At 32.4% G+C, this 27,733-nt stretch overlaps 1 protein-coding gene across 2 annotated transcripts; it reads left to right on the top strand.

Moving 5' to 3' along the window:
* Positions 1-1,142: 1,142 nt before the first annotated feature.
* On the top strand, positions 1,143-27,366 carry LOC123677391 (probable multidrug resistance-associated protein lethal(2)03659). 2 transcript variants are annotated; one of them, XM_045613881.1, is made up of 13 exons: positions 1,143-1,442; positions 8,469-8,560; positions 14,455-14,697; positions 18,098-18,163; positions 20,786-21,216; positions 21,765-21,921; positions 22,670-23,685; positions 23,908-24,220; positions 24,300-24,811; positions 25,040-25,270; positions 25,327-25,800; positions 25,955-26,364; positions 26,845-27,366. In XM_045613881.1, exons 2-13 carry the CDS (start codon positions 8,484-8,486, stop codon positions 26,938-26,940), a joined length of 4,026 nt encoding a protein of 1,341 aa, XP_045469837.1. In that variant the 5' UTR covers positions 1,143-1,442; positions 8,469-8,483; the 3' UTR covers positions 26,941-27,366. The 2 variants fall into 2 exon arrangements, with proteins under 2 accessions (XP_045469837.1, XP_045469838.1); XM_045613882.1 differs by lacking the exon at positions 18,098-18,163.
* The last annotated feature ends 367 nt before the right edge of the window (positions 27,367-27,733 follow it).

The raw sequence follows: 27,733 nt of genomic DNA, 5'->3' as shown, positions 1-27,733 counted from the left end.
TTGCCATATATCTTGTTTTCATTTTTCTTATTACCTTTATATCGAGTTGGTGGTTTTCTTTTATTATATGTGCATTTTGTTTCCTGATCATATTTTCAACTGTTTCCTTATCCATTTCCTCCTCCATTCCAACTATTTTTATTTTTGGGTTACGTTGTTCTTGAAATTTTATATCGTAATTTCTCTTTAGTTTCTTTTCGGTAGCAGATTTAACTTTCTCAACATCATCTTTGCTGTTACATTTGATAAGAATTCCGCCCTCCTTCAATCCCTTCATTTCGGCGATTCCTACCTCCAATCGAGCGGGGCTGAATGATTTTTTTATTGCGAATAAAATTTCTGCTGAAGTAACCCTTCCTCTTTTTATAAGTAGAATTGACTAAAATAATAAAAAATATAGATTCTAATTTGAAAATCTTGAGTTCTGATGAATTTGAGTTGTCCAAGTTCATGATCTCCTGATAAACACTGTGTACATTTTTGGTCCAAACCGCAAACAGTCTTATTATACTACGTATTTGCAGAATCGAAAAATATTCAAAAAATTGTGAGTCCCCGTCGCCAACATTTTTTTCATATGAATCCCCTTAACTCATGAACCTTTGAGTTTTTACCCAGGGTATGGCATATTGCTGAAATTGTCAAAAAAGCTATCTAATGATGCAATAAAATACTGGGTGTGCCTTTTGAAATAAGGAAGTAGTAGTCTGTTTCCGGTATAACCGGAAGTTGTAGAGGTCTGTAAATATTTCAGGGAAAAAGATCATTGTCTCAAACTCCAACATGCAAATTTTCAGCACAACATTAGTTTCCATAAACGTCTAATAGGCCATCGCAGTGAATCGCCCTGTATATACATTTCTGTCGTCTTTGAGGGCGCATGAATGACGGGCGCTCAAATGTTACTGACTTCAAGCAGTGTTTTCTTAATTTTTCTTTGTATTCTTCATTTCCTAACATCATAATTATGTGAAAAGATATATTCAAATATTCCAGATGAATTATGTGGTCTACGCCAATGGTTAACCGAAAACTATTAAATAAGAAGAATTACCATCACATAAGAGTGTTATCCATAGAATTAATAAAATTATTATTAGTTCAATGGTGTTATCATATCGAACATGAATTTTCAGTATGTCATCGGAATATCCATGACCATTTGATGTCCTACGGAAAGGAGGGATCTATTTTTCCTCCGACAACAAAGGTCGTTGCTTTGACATGCGTTGCTTTCAGTCTCCGTTAACTAGTGGCCTGCGGCGGAGTTAGGATTTAGGTTAGATCTAGAACGGTTTTGGTATCTATCGTGTATCAATGCCGGTAGTGGGTGACTAGTTTTAATTTCCAAGAACCACACTCGTGATTTTAATTGATCAATGATCTGAGTGATGGTAGATAAAAGAAAGAGATCTTTTTAATATTCGGCAAAGAATTTTATGGTGAGTTGTCATACACTCGCTGAAAAATACTTGATATAAATGTGATATACTCCCAAATCCAATGGTCAATTAATTTTACTAAAGCAACTATAATTGTTTGAAAGCTGCTTATTTTACTTTGTAGGATACTATTTTCTTTCAGTCCAATTGCTAAAATTTGTGTAATTTGCAGATCCTTCGGTTCAATGTGAAAGCTATTATTAAAATGGGAAAGTCTTCTATTGAAGTGATTATATGTTTCTGCTTAGATTATTTCGTTGTGAATCTTTCAATTTTAAGGACAGTTCTTTATTACATCTTCACCAAATCATAAAAGTATACGAGAACGAGAAGAGTTCATTTATGTGACCAAAAAACTGATGTTATTCAAATTGTTAGAGGTGTTCTCAGATTTTTCTTTAACTTTTATTAGTTTCAATACAAATATGAGCTCACCAATAGAATTTACTCTTCTATACTCATTTAATTTTCAATATAATACTATTGTCCATTCATTTGCTTTGTGCTTTTTATATACCAATTTTTTTTTAATGAATTGCATTCGATTCCCATTATTCGGAAAATGCACCTTAATTTACCCATGAACTGGTTCTCACAATTTTTGGAATGTTTTTGTATTTGTTATTGTTCCCATGATCTAAATTGTTGCCTTCAATTATTATGGGACAAAGATAGCCGTTAGCGCAGGTAAAACAGCTGTTCTGCCCTTCTGACAGAGACCCTTCGACCCTTGTTCGAGTTGTCCTTTGACAGCAGGCGGTGAAGTAGAAAGACCAGTAGCTATCAAACTTTTTGTTGATCTTGTAAGAAACAAATTATGATGATTTACATTGATTAACGGATAGGACGTGAAATTGATAATAAATGCATCCAAAACAAGTCAGAAGCTTTTTTTTTTGAGCGCTCGGTCTCTATATCGTGGTTTCTCTATATTTCAAGTGCGATCGCTCTATATTTTCGACTAACATCATAGTGACATTTGAATTGTTCTTTAACGCTTTTCAACAATGCTGACAACTAATTTATATGATAAAATTTCGAAATTGGCAATTATAAGTGAATTGTGAAGTATCATTTTTATACAGATTTTTTGTATTCTCATTATCTCCAAACCAACAATGAGTTGATTAAAAATTTTTCATAGCCCACTATATTGTGTTATAATCATTTATGAAAACCTGTATAATTGTATGTCGTATGTTTTCAAAAGTGGATATATTTCGAAAGATTCATTATTTAAAATCCAATTGTACATGACAACATGTATGTATTGTATAATTTCGTGTTCTTTAATATCAATATGGTAACATATCTTAATTGAATACTGGGATACAATTGGTAATAACGTTGAAGAAAATATTTTCATATAAATAATCGATATGATTATTGATTACCCACATGATTCCAGTGAATAATAGTTAGACAGTAAATGGCAATTAGTATTTATAAACGGTAGAAGTAAATAGGTTTTCAGAACTGAACTTTGGCATTGAAAAACTTCTTCTGTAGCTAGTGTAATCACATACGGATGTCCGATAACAGTGACTAAATCCTCATGACTAAGTGAAATATCAAAGAATGTTTGGAGTAAATACTAAACGTAAATTGTGAAGAACTATTTCGTAATAAAAAGTTGAATGTGGATTAAATTTTATCTCTATGATGACTTGGTTATGAAACCTCTTGTTTATAACTTATTACGTTGAGTGACACCAAGAACCTAGAGAAGTAACTGTTTCAACTCGATTTTTTGGCAGCCGAACGACTATAATTGAAATATGCTATGATAATAATATCAACCTTTTGTCTTTGACCCTTTTTTGAGGATATAAGCAGGAAGAGAAAAACGAAGAAGATCAATTGCTCAACCGAGGCGTTCCACTGCGTCAGACAACTAGTTCTACGAAACAGATTTGACTCAAATCATTGATTAACGATAAACTGGCCTCCTCTTTTACCGGATTCAAATCACTTAGAACATTTGTGAGACATGGAGTTTAATATGGAATGAGATACCACAACCAAGCCTTCAGTTCGTTCTTTTTCAGATGACATTTGGGTCTTTGGAAACCACATAACCGTATATTATATGTGGTTTCAAAGATCTTTACTCATTTTTTTGTTATTCTCCTTGAATTTTCTAAGATTCTGACGACGCTATTGATACGAAATTCTGAATTATAGAAATGGTTGAAGCAGTAGGTACTCAGCGAAGCCGAAGAAAATTAAAAAAATTAGCTGCAATTTGCCTTGTCATTAGTACAAGGGAAATTGTAGCTAATGGTCATTGTGTGCAGTCAACTGTATAGAGAGTACTCAAAGGACAACTTCTACATCCTTTTCATTATCACCGTGTGCAAGCAATGGCACAAGATGATTATACTTGCCATTTTGAAGTTTGAATCCATCGTAATATGATTAGACGAAGTTTGTTTTGACAATGACGGTATTTTTAACTTTTAATAACTATCACGTCTGATCTGATTGAAAACTCCATGAAATTTCGCAATGAAATCACCAACATCAATTATCTTAACATAGCGCCATCGAAATATCAGTCGATTTGTGTCTGCATAATAAAGTTATTCTCGATCAAACATGTCAGCTTACGAGCCAAATTCTCGTCATTTGCGGGAGGTTTTGATTTTCTGCTTTAATATGAAGAAATCTGCGGCTGAGACTCATCGAATGCTCTCAAATACATATGGTAAGGCCGCTATTAGTGAAAAAACGTGCCGAGAGTGGTTTCAACGCATCTAAAACGGGGATTTTGACGTCGAAGAACAGCATGACTGTGGAAGAAAGAAGGTTTTCGAAGAGGCATTACTTGATCAAGACTCGTGTCAAACGCAACAAGAATTGGCAGGATCATTGGGAGTGACGCAGCAAGTCATTTCAAAACGCCTGAAAGCCATGGGAATGATTCAGAAACAAGGAAATTGGGTGCCGTACGAGTTGCAGCCGAGAGATGTTGAATGGCGTTTGTTTGCAAGGCAAAGACGGAAGGGATTTCTGCATCGCATTGTGACTGGAGACGAGAAATGGGTTCATTACGATAATCCCAAGCGCAGAAAATTATGGGTATATCTCGAACATGCTTCCACGTCGACGGCCAAACCAAATATTCACGGTTCCAAGGTCATGCCCAGTATTTGGTTCGTGTATAATGAGTGGTTAAAACCGACTGAAACAATCACAGGCGATCGTTATCGATTGCAATTAATGCGTTTGAGCCGAGCATTGAAAAACAAACGGTCGCAATACAACGAGAGACATGATGAAGTGATTTTACAGCATGACAATGCTCGACCCCATGTTGCGAAAGTGGTCAAGACATACTTGGAAACGTTGAAATGGGAAGTCCTACCCCACCCACCATATTCTCCAGACGTTGCCCAATCGGACTATCACTTGTTTCGATCAATGGCACACGGCCAGGCTGACCAGCACTTCCGGTCTTTTGAAGAAGTAAAAAATTGGATCGATTCGTGAATAGCTTCAAAAGATGACCAGTTTTTTCAACGCGGGATTCGTACTCTTCCCGAAAGCTGAGAGAAAGTAGTGGCCAGCGATGGACAATACTTTGAATCATAAATGTATAATCAGTTTTTTTTACAATAAAATCTCGAATTTCGGAAAAAACGGCGGAAGCAAAGTTGTACGCCTATGTATATAATTTCGATGTAAACACGTGTCTAAAATGGAATGTCGATATTGATATTCTCATTCATCAGTGAATTCTAGTATGGCTTCACGGTGGGATATTAGAAAAAAGGTTAACGACATGAAGGAATAAATTTTCAACCGGTAGAGAACGATTTCAATTTTGAAATTATAGGTCTAGTGAATTCTTCTGACAAGAATTCCGAGTGAACAACACATCGACAATAGAAAAAATAATGTCGACATCGCTATTTGATTGATTCAGATGTGATATTCAGTTTCAGTTCAATTGGAAAGCAATTTTTCGAGTAGATTAATCAAGATTATGGAAAATCGCTCGAACCCGTCAATTTTTGAGGGAGTCAGTCCCTCGAAGTTCAATGATTCGAAGATGGTTTATATTTAAAAAAAAAATATTCCTCTCGAGAATAATATTGAGGAGCCCTATACCGATTTTCCAAAATCTTAATATTTCTACCCGAAAAACCTCTGTTTGCTTTTCAATGTGACACCGTGTATTTACGTGTTTATGATAAAAATTTTTCACTGTGAGCCTATTCAAATATTGAATTATTACAATGTGTTGGAACTGCCATTACTTTTTTATATTTGTCCAGCAATACAATCATTTCAATAATTACAAAATAAGTACGTATATCAAACAGAAGTAAAAATAAAATTATAGGTACGAAACTAGGATTCAAAAAACAGTCGATAAATTGAATAAAAAAATTGACATAAGGACTGGAGTTAATTTCGGGATTTTTGTATATTTATACAATTTTTCCCAAACAGTATCCTTTTGTCCAAAAAATTATCAAATTCACAAGCTGAAAACCGAAACGACGCAATATGTTAACAAACTGTATTACAAAAGACATTTAAACTATCTGTTACTATAAAGGAGAGTTTTGCCAACTTCAAGACGAAAAAAATTCTAAAGCTGCCTATTGAAATGATTTGGTAATCTCTTGACTCTATGTCATTGTAGATACATATCTCTATTCAGTTCATCTCTTAGGTAAAAAAATTGAAATTCCGCACAGGCTTCAACTCACACTGTCACAATTGACAGGTAGTGTTGAATGAGATTATTTTGCAGGTAATCGATTGTTATATCACCTACTAGTGAATAATTGCATAGCACAACCTTCAATAATGATAATTACTTACCACTATCATAATTGATAATGACATAATCATAATTTATGCATATTACTTTAATGAATTAGTGGGTGTACCGAATTATTACACATTCATTTAAATATATATTTTAGCCAGTATCGAAATGATACCATTGAAAAACTATTTAATACAATGAGTAGGCACGAATTTGATGGTAATGATATCGGAGCTTCAGAATTTACTGCAATATTTTGCAGACAAAGTAGGTAAATTCAGTAGTAATGGGATTCATACTGGTTTTAACGTCTTATAATTTCATTTGGAATTATCTCTCAATTATATTCACCTTTTTATTTCATTGAAATACCTATGTATTCCCTAGAATTGAGCTTTTGAATTTGTATTAGATCAACCGATTTCTATATTAAAAGTGTAAGAACACTAAAATTGTTGATGCACCTTCAATTTCAAATTTAGCGATTCATATAAATATATAATTAGATATAGATAAATTGTGAAATAGTATGATATCCTTCGAGAACTAAACATATCAATGGCAAACCACATTGTGGTCGATAAGAGGATAAACCACAATTTTTCGATATTTCAATATTGACATTATCTTCCAAAGGTACCAATAATTCAATATCTTTTGAGATGAAACATATTTCAACAACTTTATTCATTTATTGTAACCGTTGTTCTTTTGGGTAACACTCCATGTTTACCAACTCCCATATAATCTATAGAACTCATATTAACTCAATCATCATAATCAATTATGTCAATAATTTCATTTTGGCTGTATAGCCAAAATGGAGCACAATTCAAACTTTGCTGCCTTAATTTTTCGTGAAAATCTAAGCTGATATGTTTCCTTCTAATGATTTCAATGAACCCAAAATAGAAAGTTTGGAGGACCTCTTGAAATACCTGTGAATGATAAACAAATTCCATTGTATATATATAGGTATCCAGGTCATACATTTTAAGGAGTTTTGAGAAGAGATTTACCTAGGTAGTAGTTTTATCATATCTTCTCTTGGTTTGTAATTAGTGAGAGAATGCACTTGATATGTGCTTGCCTCTCTTACTATGAACTTGAAAAAACCCTTATATCTGATCAAATAAAACTTCAACAAAAAATTCTCACAAATAAAATTTACATACATCAGAAGTATTTTACCTAGAAAACTCTTTACTGTGCGTAATTTAACATGTACTTGCTTATCGTTGTTGTCCAATTATATAATATTGATCAGAATACAATGACTAAGATTCTATTTTTATCTGTAACGAAACAATGTTGACATAGTTTTCAAAAATCAATATTCCTCATATATTACTTTTCATTCATTTGCTCATCTCTACGTGAATAGTGAATAGTCAAAAAAATAAGGCACAAATCACCTAACCAGCACTGCTATGAAAAACAAAATATTTTGCGAAAAGTTTCATAGTATCTACCTATTGGGAACAAATAATAAATAACATCAAGGCTGGAAAGCATTCCCTTTTTATTTCATACTATTTTTCGAACGTACCAACGATTTTAATTGAAAAAATCTAAAAAGAAATCAATACTAAATTTGTTTACCACGGCGACTGATGAAAGAGAATATCATACTGCTTCAATATCAAATTTTAAAAATTAATTTCCGACTCATAAAAACATTAAATAGGAAGCATATATGATGATTTGATAACCAATATACCTACTCAATACAAAGAATACTTTGACCGCAAAATCCTAATTCAATCTGTTCTAAATAAGAAAACAAATATCCATAGATTTTCTATAGATAACATTTCATCGATTGTCTGATATCTAAAAATGAACAATTCATAAATGAATTTTTTGAGGTTATAGTGTTATAATTAAAACCAAAACAAAATGAATCATTTTTACCGCCATTGTGATAAATCCGTCTATTGTTCTCCAGTATGCATTTAAACACTTCAATGCAAGTCATCAACTTCCGATGAAAAAAAAAATTTAATCAAATTCTTATCGTTCATTATGGATTATGGAACTATTTAATGACTTAACTATAATAAATCAGGTGTATTGAACGATTCAAGGACATAAATTTGGCCCAGTTTCATTTTTGATTTGACATTCCACTTATGGGAGAAGATTATAGAGAAAATCGCAAAACGATTAGATGAAAAAGGTCCTAATATTTTCCAGAAATTATTAAATTGTTTTGAAGTTATTATTGATGTTTTCTATTTCAGGACCAATTTTGAGAAATGGATAGTACGTCTAAAAAACAAAGGAAACCTAACCCAAGAGAAAATGCTTTTCCATTATCAGTTGTGACCTTTTCGTAAGTATTAAATCTTCAGATTTCTCCATATAAATTTGTCAAGGATTGTTCGCATAGAATGAACATTTTGAATGTTGTATCAAGATTGTTGCAACTTACATAGGTACCGGATGTCGATGTCATCACATTAGAATAGGTAGATTCAATAATAGAATCTATAGAACTTAATGTGTTTCTAAAATCCTTCGAATTGAGATTCCTACACCCACATAAGATATTTTGAAAATTGAGCACTACTTTCTTTCGAGAGGAGTTTGTAGTATGTTCAAATATAATACGGGGCAATATAAACAGCATAAATAGGAGGGCTTTCGACTAGGAAAAGTCCATCCAGAGTCGAAGTATGAATAATTCACATAATCGTACACTTTGTACTGCATATTAATCTAGAAATAAAATATATATCTCGTCAAGTAAAGCCATAGATTTTCTTTCTTACTTACTATTCTGTGAAATGGATATACAAACCATTCCAATTCCGTTGTGAGTACTATCCTGGCAGTGTGTAAGGGACGAAGGAGGGATAGGTTTCATGACTGTTTGACCAATAACAGTGGCCCTATGCGCAAACCATTCGATTTATTTAGTTTATATTGCTCCACCTTATATTTGAAAAGACTGTAGGTTATATTGGGAAATAAATTAGTATAGTGAAAATTTGTCGATTCAATTAACCGAGAACATAACAATATGATCGATTATTTTTCATTACAGCACGAATAAAGGTGAACATGCCTTCTTCAGGTATACTTAATTGATAATACCTGAAGTGCTGAGATTCAGGTCACTCAATAACTCCATACAGAGTATTAAGTTGAGGACATGCACCTTGCTTATGTGTGTATCATGAAGCTTAGTTTGGTTGAATTTGCTCTAGACTTGAAATTGTCAGGGCAGTCAAAATTTTAACAATTATGTTTTACATATTTTCCGCCGCATTTTTCTTGAAAAAAAAAACGAGAATTTTGATGTTTTTAAAGGTCAGTTCTCATTTCCTTGTGCATATCGACACTTGCCGAATATTCCACAGCGTGAACTCGAAATAGAATACTTTCAAGTTTGAAGAATATAAATAGAACATATATATGCAAACCTTCAATTACGTAAGTATGTATCCTACGCTGCTGATAGAAATTTTATGAATCGAATCATAAAGACTGATTGATGTGAGCGGCATGGCAGAATTTCGAATGTACAGGGTGCGCCAAATGTGGGACTTCAGGCAGGAAACTTCTTTTGATGAACTTGATAGGTTCAGCGTGTTTCTTAAGCAATGTGAACAAAGAGTGATTTGGACTGTGAATTCTCCAAGTATTGAGATGTTGAATTTTTTATCATTTGCTTCTAGGCGGTAATTGAATTTTTATTCAATGTTTTATAAACATTTTGAAGCACACATGTTTGATAAAAGGATTAGCAATAACAGCAAAGTTATCGACTACAATAGGTGTAAGAGAAAATGTTGAACAAATAGACAATTCCTGTTTTGAAAGGAATAATCTGGACCATTTATTGCTCTCTATCCATGACTTCCAACCAATTTTTTTTACACCGGAACAAACGTCAAACATAATTTTTTTAGCATACTTACTGTCCATGGAAATTTTAATGTAATTTATTTTATTATAATTATAAAATTTTGTACAGACTATGGGTTGAAATATATTTGATTCGTCTTGGCTGTTCTACGTGAGCCACCCTCCATAATGATTATGTTTAAAAAAAAATGAAAGTCTTCATTGTGATTCATAAATACTATTGTGGAAGTTCTAGAACATTGAAATGATTTATCACCAATTACTAAAAGCAATGGCTGCAAAATTAAATGTTGCCAACTTGATAATACCTGCCAAGTATCTACCTTCTCACTTCACTTACATGATTCTAAAAGGAAATTGGAAATTAGGAAATAAAAACACCTTCTTTAATTCACAATGTTTTGCTGTAGTCATTATATGACGGATTCTGGAATAATAGCACAGATGACGGTGCTAGTATTAAATCCATATGATTTTTAGTTCAAACGATACGTGTTAAAGTTTGACAGCAGTCCGACCATTAGTTTGTGAGATATTGCGTTGTGAGTATAGCTACTTTTGTTATTTGAAAAAAAAATTGAAAAAAAGACCGAAGACGGCGAACGCAGTGGACGCCCAAAAGAGGCTGTCACCGACGAAAACATAAAAAAAAAATTACAAAATAATTTTGAATGACCGTAAAGTAAAGTTGCTCGAAACAGCAGACATTGTGAAGATATCATCTGAAAGTGTACATCATATCATTCACGGTTTTTTATACATGAGAAAGGTGTGTGCAAAATGGGTGCCGCGCGAGCTCACAATCGACCAAAAGCAACAATTTTTGATTTTGAGCAGTGTTTGAAGCTGTTTAAGTGCAATAAACCTGAATTTTCGCGTCGATATGTGACAATGGATGAAACATGGCTCCATCATTTAATTTCAGAGTCCAATCGACAGTCAGCTGAGTGGACTGCACTCGATGAACCGAATCCAAAGCGAGAAAAAACACAACAGTCAGCTGGTAAGGTTATGGCATCAGTATTCTGGGATGCGCAAGGTATAATATTCATTGATAACCTCCAAAAGGGCCAGACCATCAACAACGATTATTATATAGCGTTATTGGATCGTTTAAAGGATGAAATCGTTAAAAAATGGTCCCATTTGAAGAAAAAAAAGGCGATGTTTCATCAAGACAATGCGCCGTGTCACAAATCAATGAAAACAATGGCAAAATTGCATGAATTAGGCTTTGAATCGCTTCTGCATCCACCGTATTCGCCAGATCTGGCCCCCAGCGACTTTTTCCTGTTCTCAGACCTCAAAACAATTCTCGCTGGAAAGAAATTTAGCGCCAATGAAGAAGTAATCGCCGAAACTGAGGCCTATTTTGAAGCGAAAAACAAATCGTACTACAAAAATGTTATCGAAAAGTTGTAAGATCGCTATAATCGCTGTATCGCCCTCGAAGGCAACTATATTGAATAATAAAATCGAATTTTCCAAAAAAATACGTGTTTTACTATGGTAGGCCGTGGACTTTTCAATATAAACTGTATTTCCTCTTCAAATTCGATTAGGTATATGTTTGAACCTCGGATAATACTTGATTTGAAATGAGATAATAATCTCAGGCTCGTTTTTTATTTACTTAAGGATTGATAAAACGATAACTAGTAACTGCAGGTACCTTAAGTAATCATTACCGGTTGTAATTACAGTTTGCACATCCGTATTGTATTTAAATAATTCCGTCAATATTAATATTGAACATACATACTAAGATTGATGATTTTCTAATGTGCACATGTCGTGAGTTTAACGTTCTAGGAATATTACCACGAACACTTTAGATTACCGCAGAAATTTGAAGTAAAAATTATCGCAAAAAAACCAATAGAATTCTCTGAAGTTTATGATTAACTGTACAAACATAAACGTTTTGTCGATTTATAGGCAGAGAAACTCGCAAGTCATTTTCGAATAGTTTATTGCCTTCATTTTTGTCAATTTTGCGTGAATTTTTTTTAGGCAATGTTTATAAACAAATTCGTGCAAACTTTGTCGATAGATTAATGAATCGAAGGGCTTATTTGATTATGAAATTATTTGTAATTGATATTGTTCAACATAGGTCAGTGTTCAATATCTGATAGGCTCCTTCGATTTATTATTGCGACTGTAGTTTCGACAAGAAAACTATTAAGGTCAATTTGTTATCAATCGTTCCAGCCAATGTTTAGCTGACTCATCTAACATTCAATACTCACCATAAAAAAATATCAGCTCTTTGTTTTACTGATTCTCAAAAATGTTTCATCCAGTGAAAAGAATTTTATCTGTAGGTATATTCAAGAATTCGATTGAAAATTGGAGAACATTAATATTGAGGTCTTCAGTTTTCGTAGATAAAATTATCGATATTGCATCACGAATTGTTATTCGTGAATATTTGTTTTCAGAGAAAAAGGATATAGTAACAAGTCATACTTTGAACTTGTAATAATTTGAAAAAAAATCTGATTAAATCAATGCATTTTGTTATTTTCCCTTCGTTATCTAAATACTTATGAGTTTTTATTTAAAAAGGTCCAATATCGAAAAATTTTGGTGTTATTATTGAAGTTAAATTATAATCAATGAAATTTATAAAGAATTTTGATAATTTCAAACTTTCCTTTTGTTTGTCCCTACAGTATTGTTAGCTATTTCACTTGATGATGTTAATCGTGCATGGAATATTTTTCTGGAAGTGAATGTTATGAATAACATTTGACCTGTTTTGAAAACTTATTTATATTTCCTCAATATATACGAAACGCGCAATTCAGAATACCGAGACAAAGAAAGATTCAATTTTCGTGTTATATCGGAGACGTATTTCTAGATTTGAATTGAAACAGAAATAAACTATATTGAATTTATGAAAATTCACACTTGTTGAAAATCCAACTTCAGAGTTACAAGCGAATTCCTCCCTTATTTCAGTCCTTCTAGATCGAACAGCTAATTGTCTTGTTCCCGTTTATCTGTAAATATATAAATTGCAAGTGTGAGACAGTTATGGAAAATCGATGAGAAAATACAACGTAGATAGAGTTGGATATTTCCTGGACATTATTTGCACCTTTGTAATCATTCTGAAGGAAGAACTAGCCTTTCGGACTTTTCACTTTACTTTTTATAATAGAAAATGCGAAAAAGTGCTGTAGTATCACTTTGTATATTTTACAGTTTTCTGTTAAGTTACTTCTTGTTAAATATAGAAGAAAACTTTGAAGCTAAGTCAACCAGATAGTCAACTTTTCGATAAACATACGGTATATTTCTATGGTTCATTTCTAATTATGTAGTATTGTTTATTTCTTTTTAGTTGGTTCTTGTTATTCAAAATTTGTTGTTAACTTGAAGTTTTAAGTTTGCTTTATATATTTCTTTATGTTTGTTCAATGCTTTCTCATTGTTTTCTATCCTGAATCTTTCAAGATCTCCAAAAACTCTGATATCTCCTTTATCAGCTTTACCCCAACCTTACAAGTAAGAAAATGAATTATTCTTGTATAACTTATAATTTTCTTATTGGGCTTAATCCGAAACGGCTTTTTTATATTTTGTACACCTATTACATCGAATCATTTTCATATATCCAATGAATTCTATTGATAAAATGGAAGAATTTGCATAATACATTTTATATCCTTAAAAATTATACTACACGTGTAGGTCTAGCTTTCCTCAATAACCAGGAATGTGTTCACTACAATTATTTGAATATATCTACATTGTATGCGCTATCAATTGAGTAATTGTTATTCTTTACTTTGTGATATCACAATTATTCTGAAGATGCTCTACTGACTAGTTGTTGCAGATTCAGGGTGATTAAAAAATATACACCAATGTTTAGGAGCTCATCTATTAACAATTCGAAAGAAAATAAAATTCATCATATAGATATAGAATTGCGGTGTTTCATCCCGGTAGTTCTGATGAAATCATCAGTGGTCCCTGCCATATACACCCTCCTTACTCATAACGGGCTAGAAAAGAGCCTCTACTAGGTCCATTTTTATTTTCTCATCCAGATATAACATTGATTGGGTTGAAGCAAAGATACCACAGGTTTCGTTCGCAGTTATGAACTTTTCTCAAAAAAAATGAACGCTATTTAAGATAAATTCGATACAACAATTGGTTTTTACTTCATATATCCTTCTTAGGAACAGAGAAATGTAATGATGTTTAAATCAACGGTTTTTCTTCAGTCATCTAGTTTGGCCATGATCTTGGTCCGATGGTTCATCTAATTACATAATTCCCTACTTTTGGCAAAATTTCTGTCGGAAATATTTCATTTGTGATTTTTTTTTCCAGATACCTCATTCCAACTTTCATCCAAGGCTTCAAAAGGGACCTTACAGAGGCCGACTTAACAGAAACATTAAACGAACACAAATCCAAAGCTTTGGGCGATAGATTAGAGCGAGCATGGCAGAAAGAAGAAGAAAGAGCAAAAAAGAAGAAAAAAACACCTTCGTTAAGGAGGGCTTTGTTTAGGGTATTTGGCCTAGAGTTTATGATCTACGGAATAATTTTAGCTGTAAGTGAATCTATTAGGTAAGTACACCTGAGAAATATTTTATTCTTGATGATTGATTCATTTCTCAGAGTAATAAACATAGATAGAGGCAGCATATGACATTTGCAGTAAACAAATTTTGTCCCCAACATGAACTATCAAATTTGGCATGAAGCGCGCTGAAATGAAAACATATCTGTGATACGATATTTCACTCAATTCGCGAGTTTCTCCACAAAGAACGCACTTCTTAAGTCCCATTGTGAATCAATGTTTCATATTAACTCAAAATAAATTGAAGTAAATACCTAAATATATCAGAAATTCAGAAAACAAACTTCAAGCGCGCCAAACGATGTGAAACAACCGATGACACTAGGAGAGCAAAAGTTGCCAAACCTTGGATTTCAGCAGGTAGTTACAGAAAATAATAAATATTCTGCTTATTATAAAATCGACAATTAGGAAAAATATCGGATTCCAAGTATTCAAATTTGCATATTTAATCGGGAATCACTCAAATAAATATATTTCATTCAATATAATATACATCAATAACGATGTAGTAAAATTGTGGATTTGAAAATAAATCACAATCCGACAACGTAATCTAACAATGTTGGGGACATGTAAAAATTACGTATACTTCCTCTATCTATGGTTATTACTCTATGATTCGTTATAATATTTACTTCAGTGACGATTATTTTGATGTAGATTGCAGTTGAATGACTGAAGCCGTAATAGGTACTCATATTTCAAACAATATGATCTTTATCGGATTAAAGGTTTTGAATAAACACAGTGTTCATTCATTAATCGAATATTTGAACTGAAAATACGATGCCTTCCATTTTTTCAATACCCATGACCTAAAAAAATTGAAAAATTTGAAGGAATAATATATGAAATCTGTTTCATTCGATGAGTGAGATATCATTCAATGATTTGTCTCGAAATTTCTCAAATAATGAATGAGAGAAGTGCATTATTGCATATATCTTTTGCCAGCTATTGAAATTCTTCAAGTTGAATTTAACTGCCAATAACCATTTTAGTGAAGATTCCAAAATTCATCGAACATAATATCTTTTTTATTTATTGTCCGGTTACTCAACATGTGTGGAATTTCTCAATAACCAATTATTTCTGAACTTGACGGTATTATGAAAGCCGTTTTCACGATAAGAATAATCTCAATATGAAAACATTCGGACATGGGAACACACCACAAAGGGAATTATCCATTGTAAATTTTTCTATGTGACAATTTGTTACGTATTTTGTTTGATCAACCGATACCTTTCTTCTTTTTTGATGGGGTTTCGGTGACTAGGTGTGTACTTTTAAACATTGGTTAAAAAAACTAAAATTTTCAAATAATTCAATGAGTTTGATTCTTTGATCGTCTTAATTGAGATAGAATGAATTCTAAATTATTGACAGAAGAAATTCATGACGATGACATTTCTCTATGAGATATCATCAATGGGAACTCTGAGGAAATATATAAAAAACAAACACAAACTTCTATAAACTGAACAAATAAAATTTTACAATGATTTCAACCTTCGCGTAAAATTCCTAATGTGTTTATCATGTTATCAGTAGACAGCTGGATAACTGTCAGTAATGTGTGAGTTTGGATTAGTAGTTTTTCCAATAGAGATATCGATTACCTTTACAACTAATGATATTCATCAGTTCATAAATTTCGAACAGGTAGAAGATATTACAGATGGATACAAAAATTCGATTACTCTGTTCTTATTTCCTAGGGATTATAGGGTGTCCCAGAGTAGATCTAACAAACTGATAATAGGGTAGATAGTGCTAATGAATTTAAGAACAAATTTCCGGCAAACATGCGTCCTAGCTATGTGTACAGGGTGGGTAAATTACGATGTTTTAGCACTACAACTTTCAAACCAGAGTAGATGGACAAAATCTGATACCCCATTCTCGTTCTCTGAGAGAAACTGAGAAACTAACAAGAATAGTATTCATTTTTGGCCAGTCTATTTCACGAAATTGTAAAAATTTGGGATACTTATACTTATTTTCATTAGTATTATCTATACCATATTCTGACTGTTTGTGACCCCTACTCTGGGATACCCTGTATATTGGGTATTGAAAAACGAAATCAATATTGTTGAATAGGTGCTTGACACCTACCCTAACATTCATCAAGTAATAGGAATGTGAAAAATTTCATTGTATCTGGTAACTAAAAATGTAAGTTCAGCAAAATTAACTAATTTATTACATACTTTTGATACATATTTAACAATTTGAGTTCGAAATGGTCAGTGACTTAAAGATTCTTGAGAGATTTGATTTCATTTCTAAAAAACCAAATTGGTTTCAATAGGATACTGTATACGTTGATTCCAATAAAAATTATTGATAATTATCGGTATAAATGCTAGCCTTATGACCTGGTTAAATGAGTCAAATGAAAATCTGAATACAATAATAAAATTTCCGGATCAATTGAATTGCATTCTGCGAGTTCATAAAATTATGAATTTAATAGGTTTATAGATTTCATATCTTCTTAATAGCTCTCAAAACTATTCATAAAAAACGTTAATTTGCAGATACCAAATTTGAATTTCAGGAATGTTTTCAATTATATACTCACATGTAAGCATTCCTATTCTGAGATCAAGCTATTTCCAATTCAGATTTTTTATTCTTAATATATAAATGAAATTACTTCTGAAAAGTATCTTATATTATTTTTGAAATATTGACTCTAAAGAGTTTATAAGAAAATTAGTCATTTGATAGGGTATACAACTTATGCATTGCATTGCACTGTAAAATGGAAATTTGATACTTGGAATAGATCGATTTCAATTGAATGCATATCTGAGTTCAAAGTAAAATTTAGTACCTAACTCTTTATCGAGATGAGTCATAATTCATAATGAAAAAAATCATCGTACATATTAGATTTATGTGGTCGAATAATCATATCAAAAAGAATATTGAATTCAACGTTATTATTTTGGTAAAAATTAGAGATAGGTAGGTATTTTACACATTTAATCAAATTTTGTTCTATTTTGATTAGTGCCGATAGCTGAAAGTTGAGATTTCTAAAGTTTTTACTTATCAGATTAAACCTGAATAGAAAATCCTTTACCACTACATTTTTAATAAATCAAAGTAAAAATGGACGAAACAATAATCTTCATCGTATGTAATTCTCATTAAAATTGATTCAGACTTTATGAACTGGATGTAAGCTAAAGTTCATTTTATGAATAGCTGCCAATTTTAAAATTCAATGGTTTGTTATGAGAAATCTCTCAAATCAACTAATCTATTTTCATCGTTGTAAACTTTAATAATGATTTGTCCAACGTTATTATAGCTCGAAGATTTTTTCCGATATGATATTTTCTAATAATTTTTTTTTGTATCTAGATTATGCCAACCCTATTGTTTGGGAAAATTGGTGCATTATTTCAGTGATGCCGCATTTCGAAAACAGTAATTATAGTGTGTGATATTCATTCTCATCTATAGTTGATTTTCATTGTGGATAGTCTTTTAGAAGGCCTGGATAGGATGAAAAGATTACTGAAGAAAAAACAAACAATAAAGCCTCTTTGTTATGTGATTAATAAAAAAAATAGTCTTTTTTGTTAGCTAAATAAATAACTTCTGCTATCAGGCATTATCTCAACGTTTAGAAATAAAAAAATTTGACAAATTATTTCATGAATTTATCCTCTCAAAATATTCTGAAAATCAGTGAACTAGAAGTTGGGTAGGACTTTAGTACAAATTAGTGTAGTCTTATTTTATTTTAGAACTTGCTAGGGGGTAATTTTTTCATCCATTCAATATTGCATAAAGCCGGAATTGTTTCCTTCTAATTGTTGCATCAGACATGAGTAGTATTCAATATTTCACGAATTCCCTGTGGAAAATGGATTATGGAAATTCTTTTCACTATTGAAATGTTTGAATATGAATAAATATTAATTAATCCATTTTTCATTGTTGGTCCCATTTCGGAAACATCGTAGGTTAGATATCATCGCTAAAATACTCACTGTTTTCTTTCTTTGTAGATATGCAATATAATTTATCGTATGGCTTCTAGCAGTTTTTATTTTGCGCTCTTCTACCACTCTACCTCTAAATATTCATGCATTACTTATTTGAAACTGATTCCTTTATTGTTGAAAAGGATTTAAATTTTCAACAAAGTCGATATGATGGCATTGTGTCGTGTATCTCACCATTAGGTACCTATTAATTCTAAAATGGCAATTGATGAGTCTTTCATTCTTCTAAACTTCTCGCGTATCTTTTATACCATTTTTATAAATTTCAATTGTTAGATGATGATCGAATTATCTATTTATTCTCTCTATTTATTGAATTTTTTACATACATAATCTAGGCAATAATTATATGTCGAGTTAAAACTGCAAAAAAAAGAGAGAAAAAATCAAAAACAAAACTATAAACATCAAGAACATGAATCTAGAGCACATACTTTATGTTTTGAGGACTATGTTATCGTAAGGTAATGATTCAAAGATGTTAACAAGTGATAAATAGCTAATTTATACAATTACATATTTCCATTTTTTTTATATTTGTGTTTTCAATCAGTTTTTGTCGAGAAAAAATAAAAAACAAAATCCGTATTATTATATTATAATAACCTATTCTCTTCACTCTCGAAAAAATAATCATTTCAATAAGCTTAATTAGAGTTGGATTATTAAAAAATATTTGATGTTTCAGATTATAATCCTGAATTATTTTTTGTGACTAATTTCCAATCTTATATTGTTTTTTTCTTTTCTCTATCTCAGCTATTTACTAGTGGGATCTATCTATTGGAATCAATAGTTCCTGACCTGATTATTTGTACAGCTTAATCTCCAATTGATTACTTCTCATTCAAATAATCAATTGTGTTTGTCAATTTGACCCACATTAAAATATAGGCTTCTACATACATTAGCCTTCAGTTCAAGATTTTATTGTTTTCCTTACTATATTCCCAATTTTACTATTGGTAAACATTTTTTCAAGATAAGCGTTTTTCATTTTTCTGTAATTGTATTGCACCTTCTGTTCAGTTCAGCTTTCATTAGCACATAAGTGTTATAGCACAATAATATTCACTTCAAACTAGAGTGGGGCACCTGCTTAATTTGCCTCAATAGAATAAGAAGAACGAGTGTTTCTAATATATCTGCATATTTGAAATTGAAGGAACACATCTAATGCATATTCAGGAACTACCATATGTGTCAAAATTCATGATCATATAGTTATTCTATACTTTTATTTCAATTTTCTTGTTGTAAATTTGGACTAGAAAAAATACATTTTCAGTAGATTTATGTATTTATGATCATAACGATATTTTACTAATTTGTCAAACACGATAAAATGAACAATTCAATTAATTGAAATAAATAATTATATTTTTAATTCATTATTCTAATCAATTATGAATGAAGAAGCTCTTATCAGTCAACGTCACAAACATCAAAAGTCTCAGACCGCCAATTTACAAATTTATCTTCCTTTTATTCATTGTTATCTTGCCGAATGACCTTAGATTAAGATATCGTGATCCTATCAAAATTTTGAGCTAAAACGAAATTGTATTTTTCTAATTCTTGGGAGGTGTGTGTAATTTCATGTCTAAATTCAATCAAATTTCTTGTTTGAAAGTCAAGAGCATCTTAAAACGATTTTTTAATATTTAATTCGATGAGAAAATTTGCAACTCACCTCTTAAGGAAAAAATTCATAACGGAATTGCATTTATGAATCAATAGTTATGATAAAAAAATCTTTTTATGCCTATAAATGTACTTATATGAAATAAGAAAGCAACACTTTAGTTATTCTTGCTTCTCTTCCTTTGAGGAATTTTTCTACACTCTGAGTTCTCAGTTGAATTACATTTACCTAAAAATCTACTGAAAATGAAGGTTTACATTTTGTGATAATTTTCTTCATTCATGTATTAGTTAACAAAATAATACTTGTACATATTGTAGAAAAAATAACATTCAGATGTGTCATTATCAATTTTTACCTTTCTCTCCAATTAATTCATTGAGTTTCTTCCAGAATAATTCAACCAATTGCCATAGGAAGATTGCTGGATTTTTATTCTCCAAGCAATACAGAAATAACTAAAGATGATGCTTATATTTATGCTGGTGCTGTTGTATTATGTTCCTTGATAAACGTTTTGGTTGTTCATCCCTATATGTTGGGTGTGTCCCATCTAGGGATGAAGGTGAGGGTAGCCTGCTGCTCTCTTATCTACAGAAAAGCCTTGAGATTGAGCAATTCAGCTCTTGGACAGACGACGATTGGGCAAGTGGTCAATCTTCTCTCGAATGACGTTAACAGGTTCGATGTTTCGCTTATTTTTGGACACCAGCTGTGGGTGGCGCCACTGGAGACGATTGTGGTGTCATATCTGCTGTACCTGGAGATTGGAGTTTCGGCGTTTCTTGGTATTGTACTCCTTTTGGTGTTCATTCCCATGCAAAGTAAGTATATGACTGGATTGGAGATACAATCTGATCTCAGAGATACGAACTCCAGTACTTTTGAAAGATGCACTAAATTTGGCATGTCCCTTTCTCATTCTATTTGTATAAGATGTAGTAACTGCAAAGAGTCTGCTGAAAAAAATTCAAATAAGCACATTCGCAGAATTATGAATCAGAACATTCTATATGAAAATGCCTTGTATTGAATTGATTAGCCGATTCCTCTTTACAATTGAATTCTTGGAGACGTCTTTGTCAAATGATTGCCATTTGCATTATCTCTTTCTATATAGCATTCACGGTGTCCCTAGAGAAACTCAAATCATTGTATGTATTGACCCGTTTGCCAATAAGGATGCTCTGAAGCCAGTGACTGTTCAATAGAGTTGGAAAATTGCTTGTCGGATTTTTCACTCGATATCTGCCTTCAACTGCTATAAAAACCAATTAGATTAGGACTATAAAGTCTTGAATTTCTCAACTCCAAATTGAAATTTTCCGAACCCCTACCATTTATTTTTTATAAAACAATTTTGTTCTTTCAGTTTATGTTGGGAGAAAAATTTCCATTGTGCGTTTAAAAACAGCTCTGAGAACAGATGAAAGAGTTCGTTTGATGAGTGAAATCATCAATGGTATTCAAGTTATCAAAATGTACGCTTGGGAGAAACCATTCGCTAAATTAATTGGAATAGCCAGAAGGTAAGTGCTTAAGATGCAATCCATAATTCATTCTGCATTCAAAAAGAGTCATGTCATTTTTAATATTTGGTCAAGTGTTGTTGGTACTAGTACTCGTACAGCCATAGAAGAAGCCTTAGGTTCTGGTACCCACGCAGTACGAATACTATGATTCGATTCCTCTTCTAAATTCAAAGGCGATGGTACACGTTTTGTTCCTAGATTATATAAAGTTACTTTATCCTCATCAGCATAAGTGAAATGGTCTTCGGTTTGGGATTGGATTTTTCTAAACACATCTCTATTTGCAGCCTGTCAGCCTATCTTCTTGGCCATTTGTATACATTGATTGTTATCCCAGAAATTCCAGATATTTGCCTGGGTTTTCTAAATACGGTACCATACTTGTCATTAATGAACAGCGCTCTTTTATCCTAGAAAAAAAAGCTTTAACCATTTATTTACTCAATGTCGAGTTATCATGAATTTCCAATTTTCTGATTATAAATCGTAGTGTAGTTTCAGCAGCAACTAGTGTTGCATCTTCGTCTGTAACTTATGAGTGGTTTATTTCCTTCTGGGACGTTTCAAAAGAATTTTGCGCTTTTATTGTCTAATATGCAATTCCAATATTGAATCCCGAATGGAAAATCAAAATTCGAAAATTACAGACATTGTAACGAAATTTTTGTTTCTTACAAAATGTGCAACCTCTACGAACTCATTCATGGTAGAAAATGTATCCTTTTCTATAAAAAATTTCTTTCAGATATGAAATCAAAATGCTCAGGATAGCAGGCTTCATGAAAGGAATAATTCTATCCTTCATCATCTTCAACACAAGGTTATCCATATTCGCAAGTATCATCGCTTATGTTCTCCTCGGAAACAGCATCAATGCTGAAAAGGTATTCGTTTTGACGTCATTCTACAACATATTGAGAGCAACAATGACTGTGTTCTTCCCAACTGGTATAGTAATGGTAGCAGAAGCCAACGTTTCAGTCAACAGACTGAACAAATTCCTCAACTACGAGGAGAGATCTCCGAATGACGATAAGAAAGAGATCCAAAAAAGTTTAAAAGATAAGAAACAGTTCGAAGAAAGCGCTGAAACAACCATGAATGGTGTCCAAACAAGCATTTCGAAAAAAGATGAAAACATGGGTATTTTTATGAAGAATGGTTGGGCAAAATGGAGCGAAGCTTCAATCGACAACACACTGTCAGAAATCACATTTTCGGTGACTCCAGGAAAACTGTTGGCAGTCATAGGACCAGTTGGAAGTGGAAAATCCAGTTTATTTCAAACAATACTCAAGGAACTACCTCTGATGGATGGAACCTTAGAGGTTAATGGTGAAATCAGTTATGCATCACAAGAACCATGGTTATTCTCTGGAACAGTAAGACAAAACATACTTTTCGGGTTACCAATGGACAAACTACGTTATAAAACTGTAGTTAAAACATGTGCCTTAGAAAGAGACTTTACGCTTCTACCATATGGCGATAAAACTTTAGTAGGTGATAGAGGAGTATCCCTCAGTGGTGGTCAAAGAGCAAGAATAAATTTAGCAAGAGCTGTATATAAGGAAGCTGATATTTACCTCTTAGATGATCCTTTATCAGCTGTTGACACACATGTAGGAAAAGAACTTTTCGATAAATGCATAAATGGTTACCTAAAAAATAAAACAGTAATATTAATCACCCATCAGTTGCAATATTTGAATGATGTAGACCATATAATTTATTTAGACGATGGATTCATGAAAGCAGAAGGTGAGAAATGTATTCTCTTAAAATTTGCTGATAAATAGTCATTAACATTAATTTTCAGCATATATTTTTTGTAATTTCTTTCTTCTTCTCATTTTTGTAATTTCTTTCCTCTTCTAATTAAGATAACTCTTACTTTTCTTATTTTCCCTCAATGTATTTTACTGACTATCCAGTTTTCTGCTTGATATGTTATAAGATACAGATTACAATTTTTCGTTCTAGGCACATTCAGAGAGTTACAAAATACCGACCTCGACTTCACGAAACTGCTTGGAAAAGCCGATAATGAAGAAGAAAAAAAGAAAGAAAAGGAGGAAACGGAACTCAAGAGATTGAATTCAATTGTTAGTAGAAGCTCAGTTGAAGAGGCTCCTGTACAGGTTGAGGAACAGATGAGTAAAGGCAGCTTAGGTTTTTATGTGTATAAAGCTTATTTGCGAGCTGGTGGGAATTGGTGTGTCCTATTCATGTTATTTATGATGTTCTTCATTGTACAGGGTCTGGCCAGTGTTTCGGATTATTTCTTAACATTTTGGTAGGTACAAAACAGATTTATTTTACTTCTTGTCTCTGAGTTATATTATAAAATGTTACAAGTAATTGTTGATTTTCAGGGTAAATCTAGAAGACAGAAATTTCACAGAAGTTGAGATTATGCAAAATATTAGTTATTCAACTGTTGTACCTCCCATACAAAGTGATGATTTTTGGGATTTCTCTCGAAACACCTGCATCATTATATATTCCGTCATAATGGGCTCACTCGTTTTTCTGACCCTTGTGAGATCCTTCTCCTTCTTTGTCATTTGCATGAGAGCTTCTACAAGGCTACACGATAACATGTTTGGAAGTATTTCGATAGCCACAATGAACTTCTTCAATAACAATCCTGCCGGGAGGATTCTGAATAGATTTTCTAAGGACATGGGAGCTGTGGACGAACAATTACCTGGAGCTATGATTGATTGTTTACAAATTGGACTGACACTTGTGGGTATAATCATTGTTATTGGAGCAATTAGCCCCATCTTATTAGGGCCAACAGCAGTGATGGCCATCATATTTTATTTACTCAGATCTTTCTACCTGAGTACCAGTAGGAATGTCAAGAGATTGGAAGGAGTTAGTAAGTTTTTTCCATAATTAAGTTATGTTTTTACTTATACCTCATAGCTTTTGAAAGTAAATAAATAAAACAGCTTGGCTATGATTGAATTTGAATGATTCAAGCTAATAGACGATTTTAGCCTTGCAAATTCAAAATCAAATACCTTGTTGATCAATTTTTTAATAAATATAATTGTATCTATTTTGGTTTTTCTGCGCACCGACTTGAAATATTTCATACTTTCAGCTCGAAGTCCAGTTTTCTCTCATATTAACGCAACTCTCAATGGTTTGACAACAATTAGAGCTTTTGAAGCTCAAGAAATTTTGACTAAAGAATTTGACACCCATCAAGATCTGCACAGTTCTGCTTGGTTCAGTTTCATAGCAACATCAAGGGCGTTTGGATATTGGCTGGATTTGATCTGTATTGTTTATATTATCGTAGTAACTTTCAGTTTTCTACTCATTGACGATGGTAGGTACTTAATTTTGTACAAGTTTGATGGGAGATATAAATATTTTTTATTTCAGATCATTTTGGCGGCAACGTCGGTCTTGTGATAACACAGGCTATTGGTATCACTGGAATGTTGCAATGGGGTATGAGGCAGTCAACTGAGTTAGAAAACCAGATGACTTCAGTGGAGAGAGTTGTAGAATACAGCTCGATAGAGCATGAGAGAGCATTAGAAACCGAAGAATCCAAGAAACCAAAATCAAGCTGGCCTGAATTTGGAAAGATCATATTTAAAAATCTCTATTTGAGATATGCCTCTGGAGATCCACCAGTTCTTAAGCACCTGAATTTCACTATTTTGCCCAAAGAAAAGGTGGGAATAGTTGGACGTACTGGTGCAGGAAAATCTTCTCTAATAAACGCATTATTCCAACTTTCTCTGACTGAAGGTCAGATCATAATTGATGATGTCGATATCACCAAATTGGGTCTTCATGATCTAAGATCCAAGATATCTATCATTCCACAGGAACCAGTTCTATTCTCTGGTCAGTATCCATTTTTTTTTTAATTAGTAAACTTAGTGTTTCTTAGATTATAAACGATCATCACATGATTTGATTTTTCTATCAATGTCCTTTCAAATAAATCCAAAATTTTGTGTAACCTACTATACTCTACCTATGTGTCCTCTTTTTCCAGGATCTTTGAGAAAGAATTTAGATCCCTTCGATGAGTACTCCGATGTTGACTTGTGGAAGGCACTTGAAGAAGTGGAATTGAAAGAAGCAGTAAATGATCTCACCTCCGGTTTGAACTCCATGGTATCTGAAGGAGGCTCCAATTTCAGCATAGGACAAAGGCAGCTTGTCTGCTTGGCTAGGGCTATTCTCCGTAATAACAGAATATTGGTACTTGATGAAGCCACAGCAAATGTAGATCCACAAACTGATAGTTTAATTCAAAATACCATAAGACAGAAGTTTGCCGAATGTACTGTTCTTACGATAGCTCATAGACTCCATACAGTTATGGATTCTGATAAAGTTTTAGTTATGGATGCTGGAACTGTTAAAGAATTTGATCATCCCTATATTTTACTTCAAAATAAGGTAGGAAATCATTCGCAGATAACTTAACTTAAACTTTCTTCATAAAATATTAAAACCTTAGTAACAATATTGGTGAATGTCATCAATACTATCATTTTGAAAAACTCTCTAAATATGGAGTTAGAGACAATCCGCAGATATGGATACCTAGTTCTTTGATGGAAGGCATAGCTTTGAAATATTCAGATCGGAGTACCACAGGGCTCAGTATTGGGTCCTGTGTTATTTCTCCTGTGTATTAATATCTTCGTTTTAGCTGACAAAAATGGTTTTCTAAGACAAAATATAGTGTATTTCTTGATTCATAGTGTCGATGAGTTTCTGGCAATAGTTTAATTGGATGTTGTTTCTTAGTAGACACCTGAAAATTCAATTATCCATGAAAATTGAAAGAGCTTTGCCTTCCTTACTCTATTAAACAATCTGACTATGAACTCCTTCATTATTATAACAGAATTATTAAATGTTGCTCTGTTTTAGGAGGGAATTTTCAGTGGAATGTTAGAACAAACTGGAAGAGCTACTGCAGAAATGCTTCATGGAATAGCCAAAAATCATTATGATTCAATTCACTAACAAGAATATCACCAGATATATCGAATCAATAGATGAAGAGTCATCTTCATTTTTAAGATGAAAAAGACGTGGGTGTGCAGAAACATGGAGAAGAAACATTAAGGATCTGGAAGAAATTATTTTTCAAAGCAGTTCTACAATTTACATTTAAGATGGCTGATTTTGTATATAAATCCAACATGAACAATAGCTATATATTTAATTGAAAATGAAATATTAAATAAATCATATAAATCAAACGAAAATGTACTTATATTGCACTTTGGGACAAATTTAAAGATACATAGTACTTGTTAAAATAATCTAATTGTTAACTTATGCCTCTGAATCAAAATCTGGTTATATCTATAAAAATCAGAATTAATATATATTTTTGTAATCAACAAATAGACATGTGTTCACAATAAAGTTTTTATAAAATTTTGAGTTATGCAAAATATGTTTACATAGATTATCAGTGATCAAAGTTACTCAGAAAATTACCTGATTACTCAGCAACTTCTAGTTTCTGAAGATGGCAACATCATTGTCGGAACAATTTGTTAAACACATATAAAATGTGTACATAACTAAGTTCCTGCTTTTTTTTTCGGTGAAAATGCAACTTTATTGTAAAAAAATGGTTACAAATGAATCATTCAAAGTATTGCCCATTGTTAGCAACAACTTTTTTCCACCTTCCTAGTAGAGCACGATTACTGTTACGGTTAAAATGTTCACGTATTGGGGCTCTCAATGAATCAGGCCATTGCTCGCTTCTTTTTATTTTAAAAAATGGTGACATTTTCACATT

The sequence above is a fragment of the Harmonia axyridis genome, chromosome 4, assembly GCF_914767665.1.
Source record: "Harmonia axyridis chromosome 4, icHarAxyr1.1, whole genome shotgun sequence".
In the NCBI taxonomy this organism is placed as follows: domain Eukaryota; kingdom Metazoa; phylum Arthropoda; class Insecta; order Coleoptera; family Coccinellidae; genus Harmonia; species Harmonia axyridis.
This window is presented reverse-complemented; position numbering and strand designations above follow the sequence as displayed.

Bases quoted from the DNA above. Each gene is read 5' to 3' on its own strand.
- LOC123677391 (XM_045613881.1), top strand. From the start codon at position 8,484: ATGGATAGTACGTCTAAAAAACAAAGGAAACCTAACCCAAGAGAAAAT. The intron at 21,922-22,669 runs GTAAGTGCTTAA...AATTTCTTTCAG, and splicing joins TTAATTGGAATAGCCAGAAG to ATATGAAATCAAAATGCTCA. The intron at 24,221-24,299 runs GTAGGTACAAAA...GTTGATTTTCAG, and splicing joins GATTATTTCTTAACATTTTG to GGTAAATCTAGAAGACAGAA.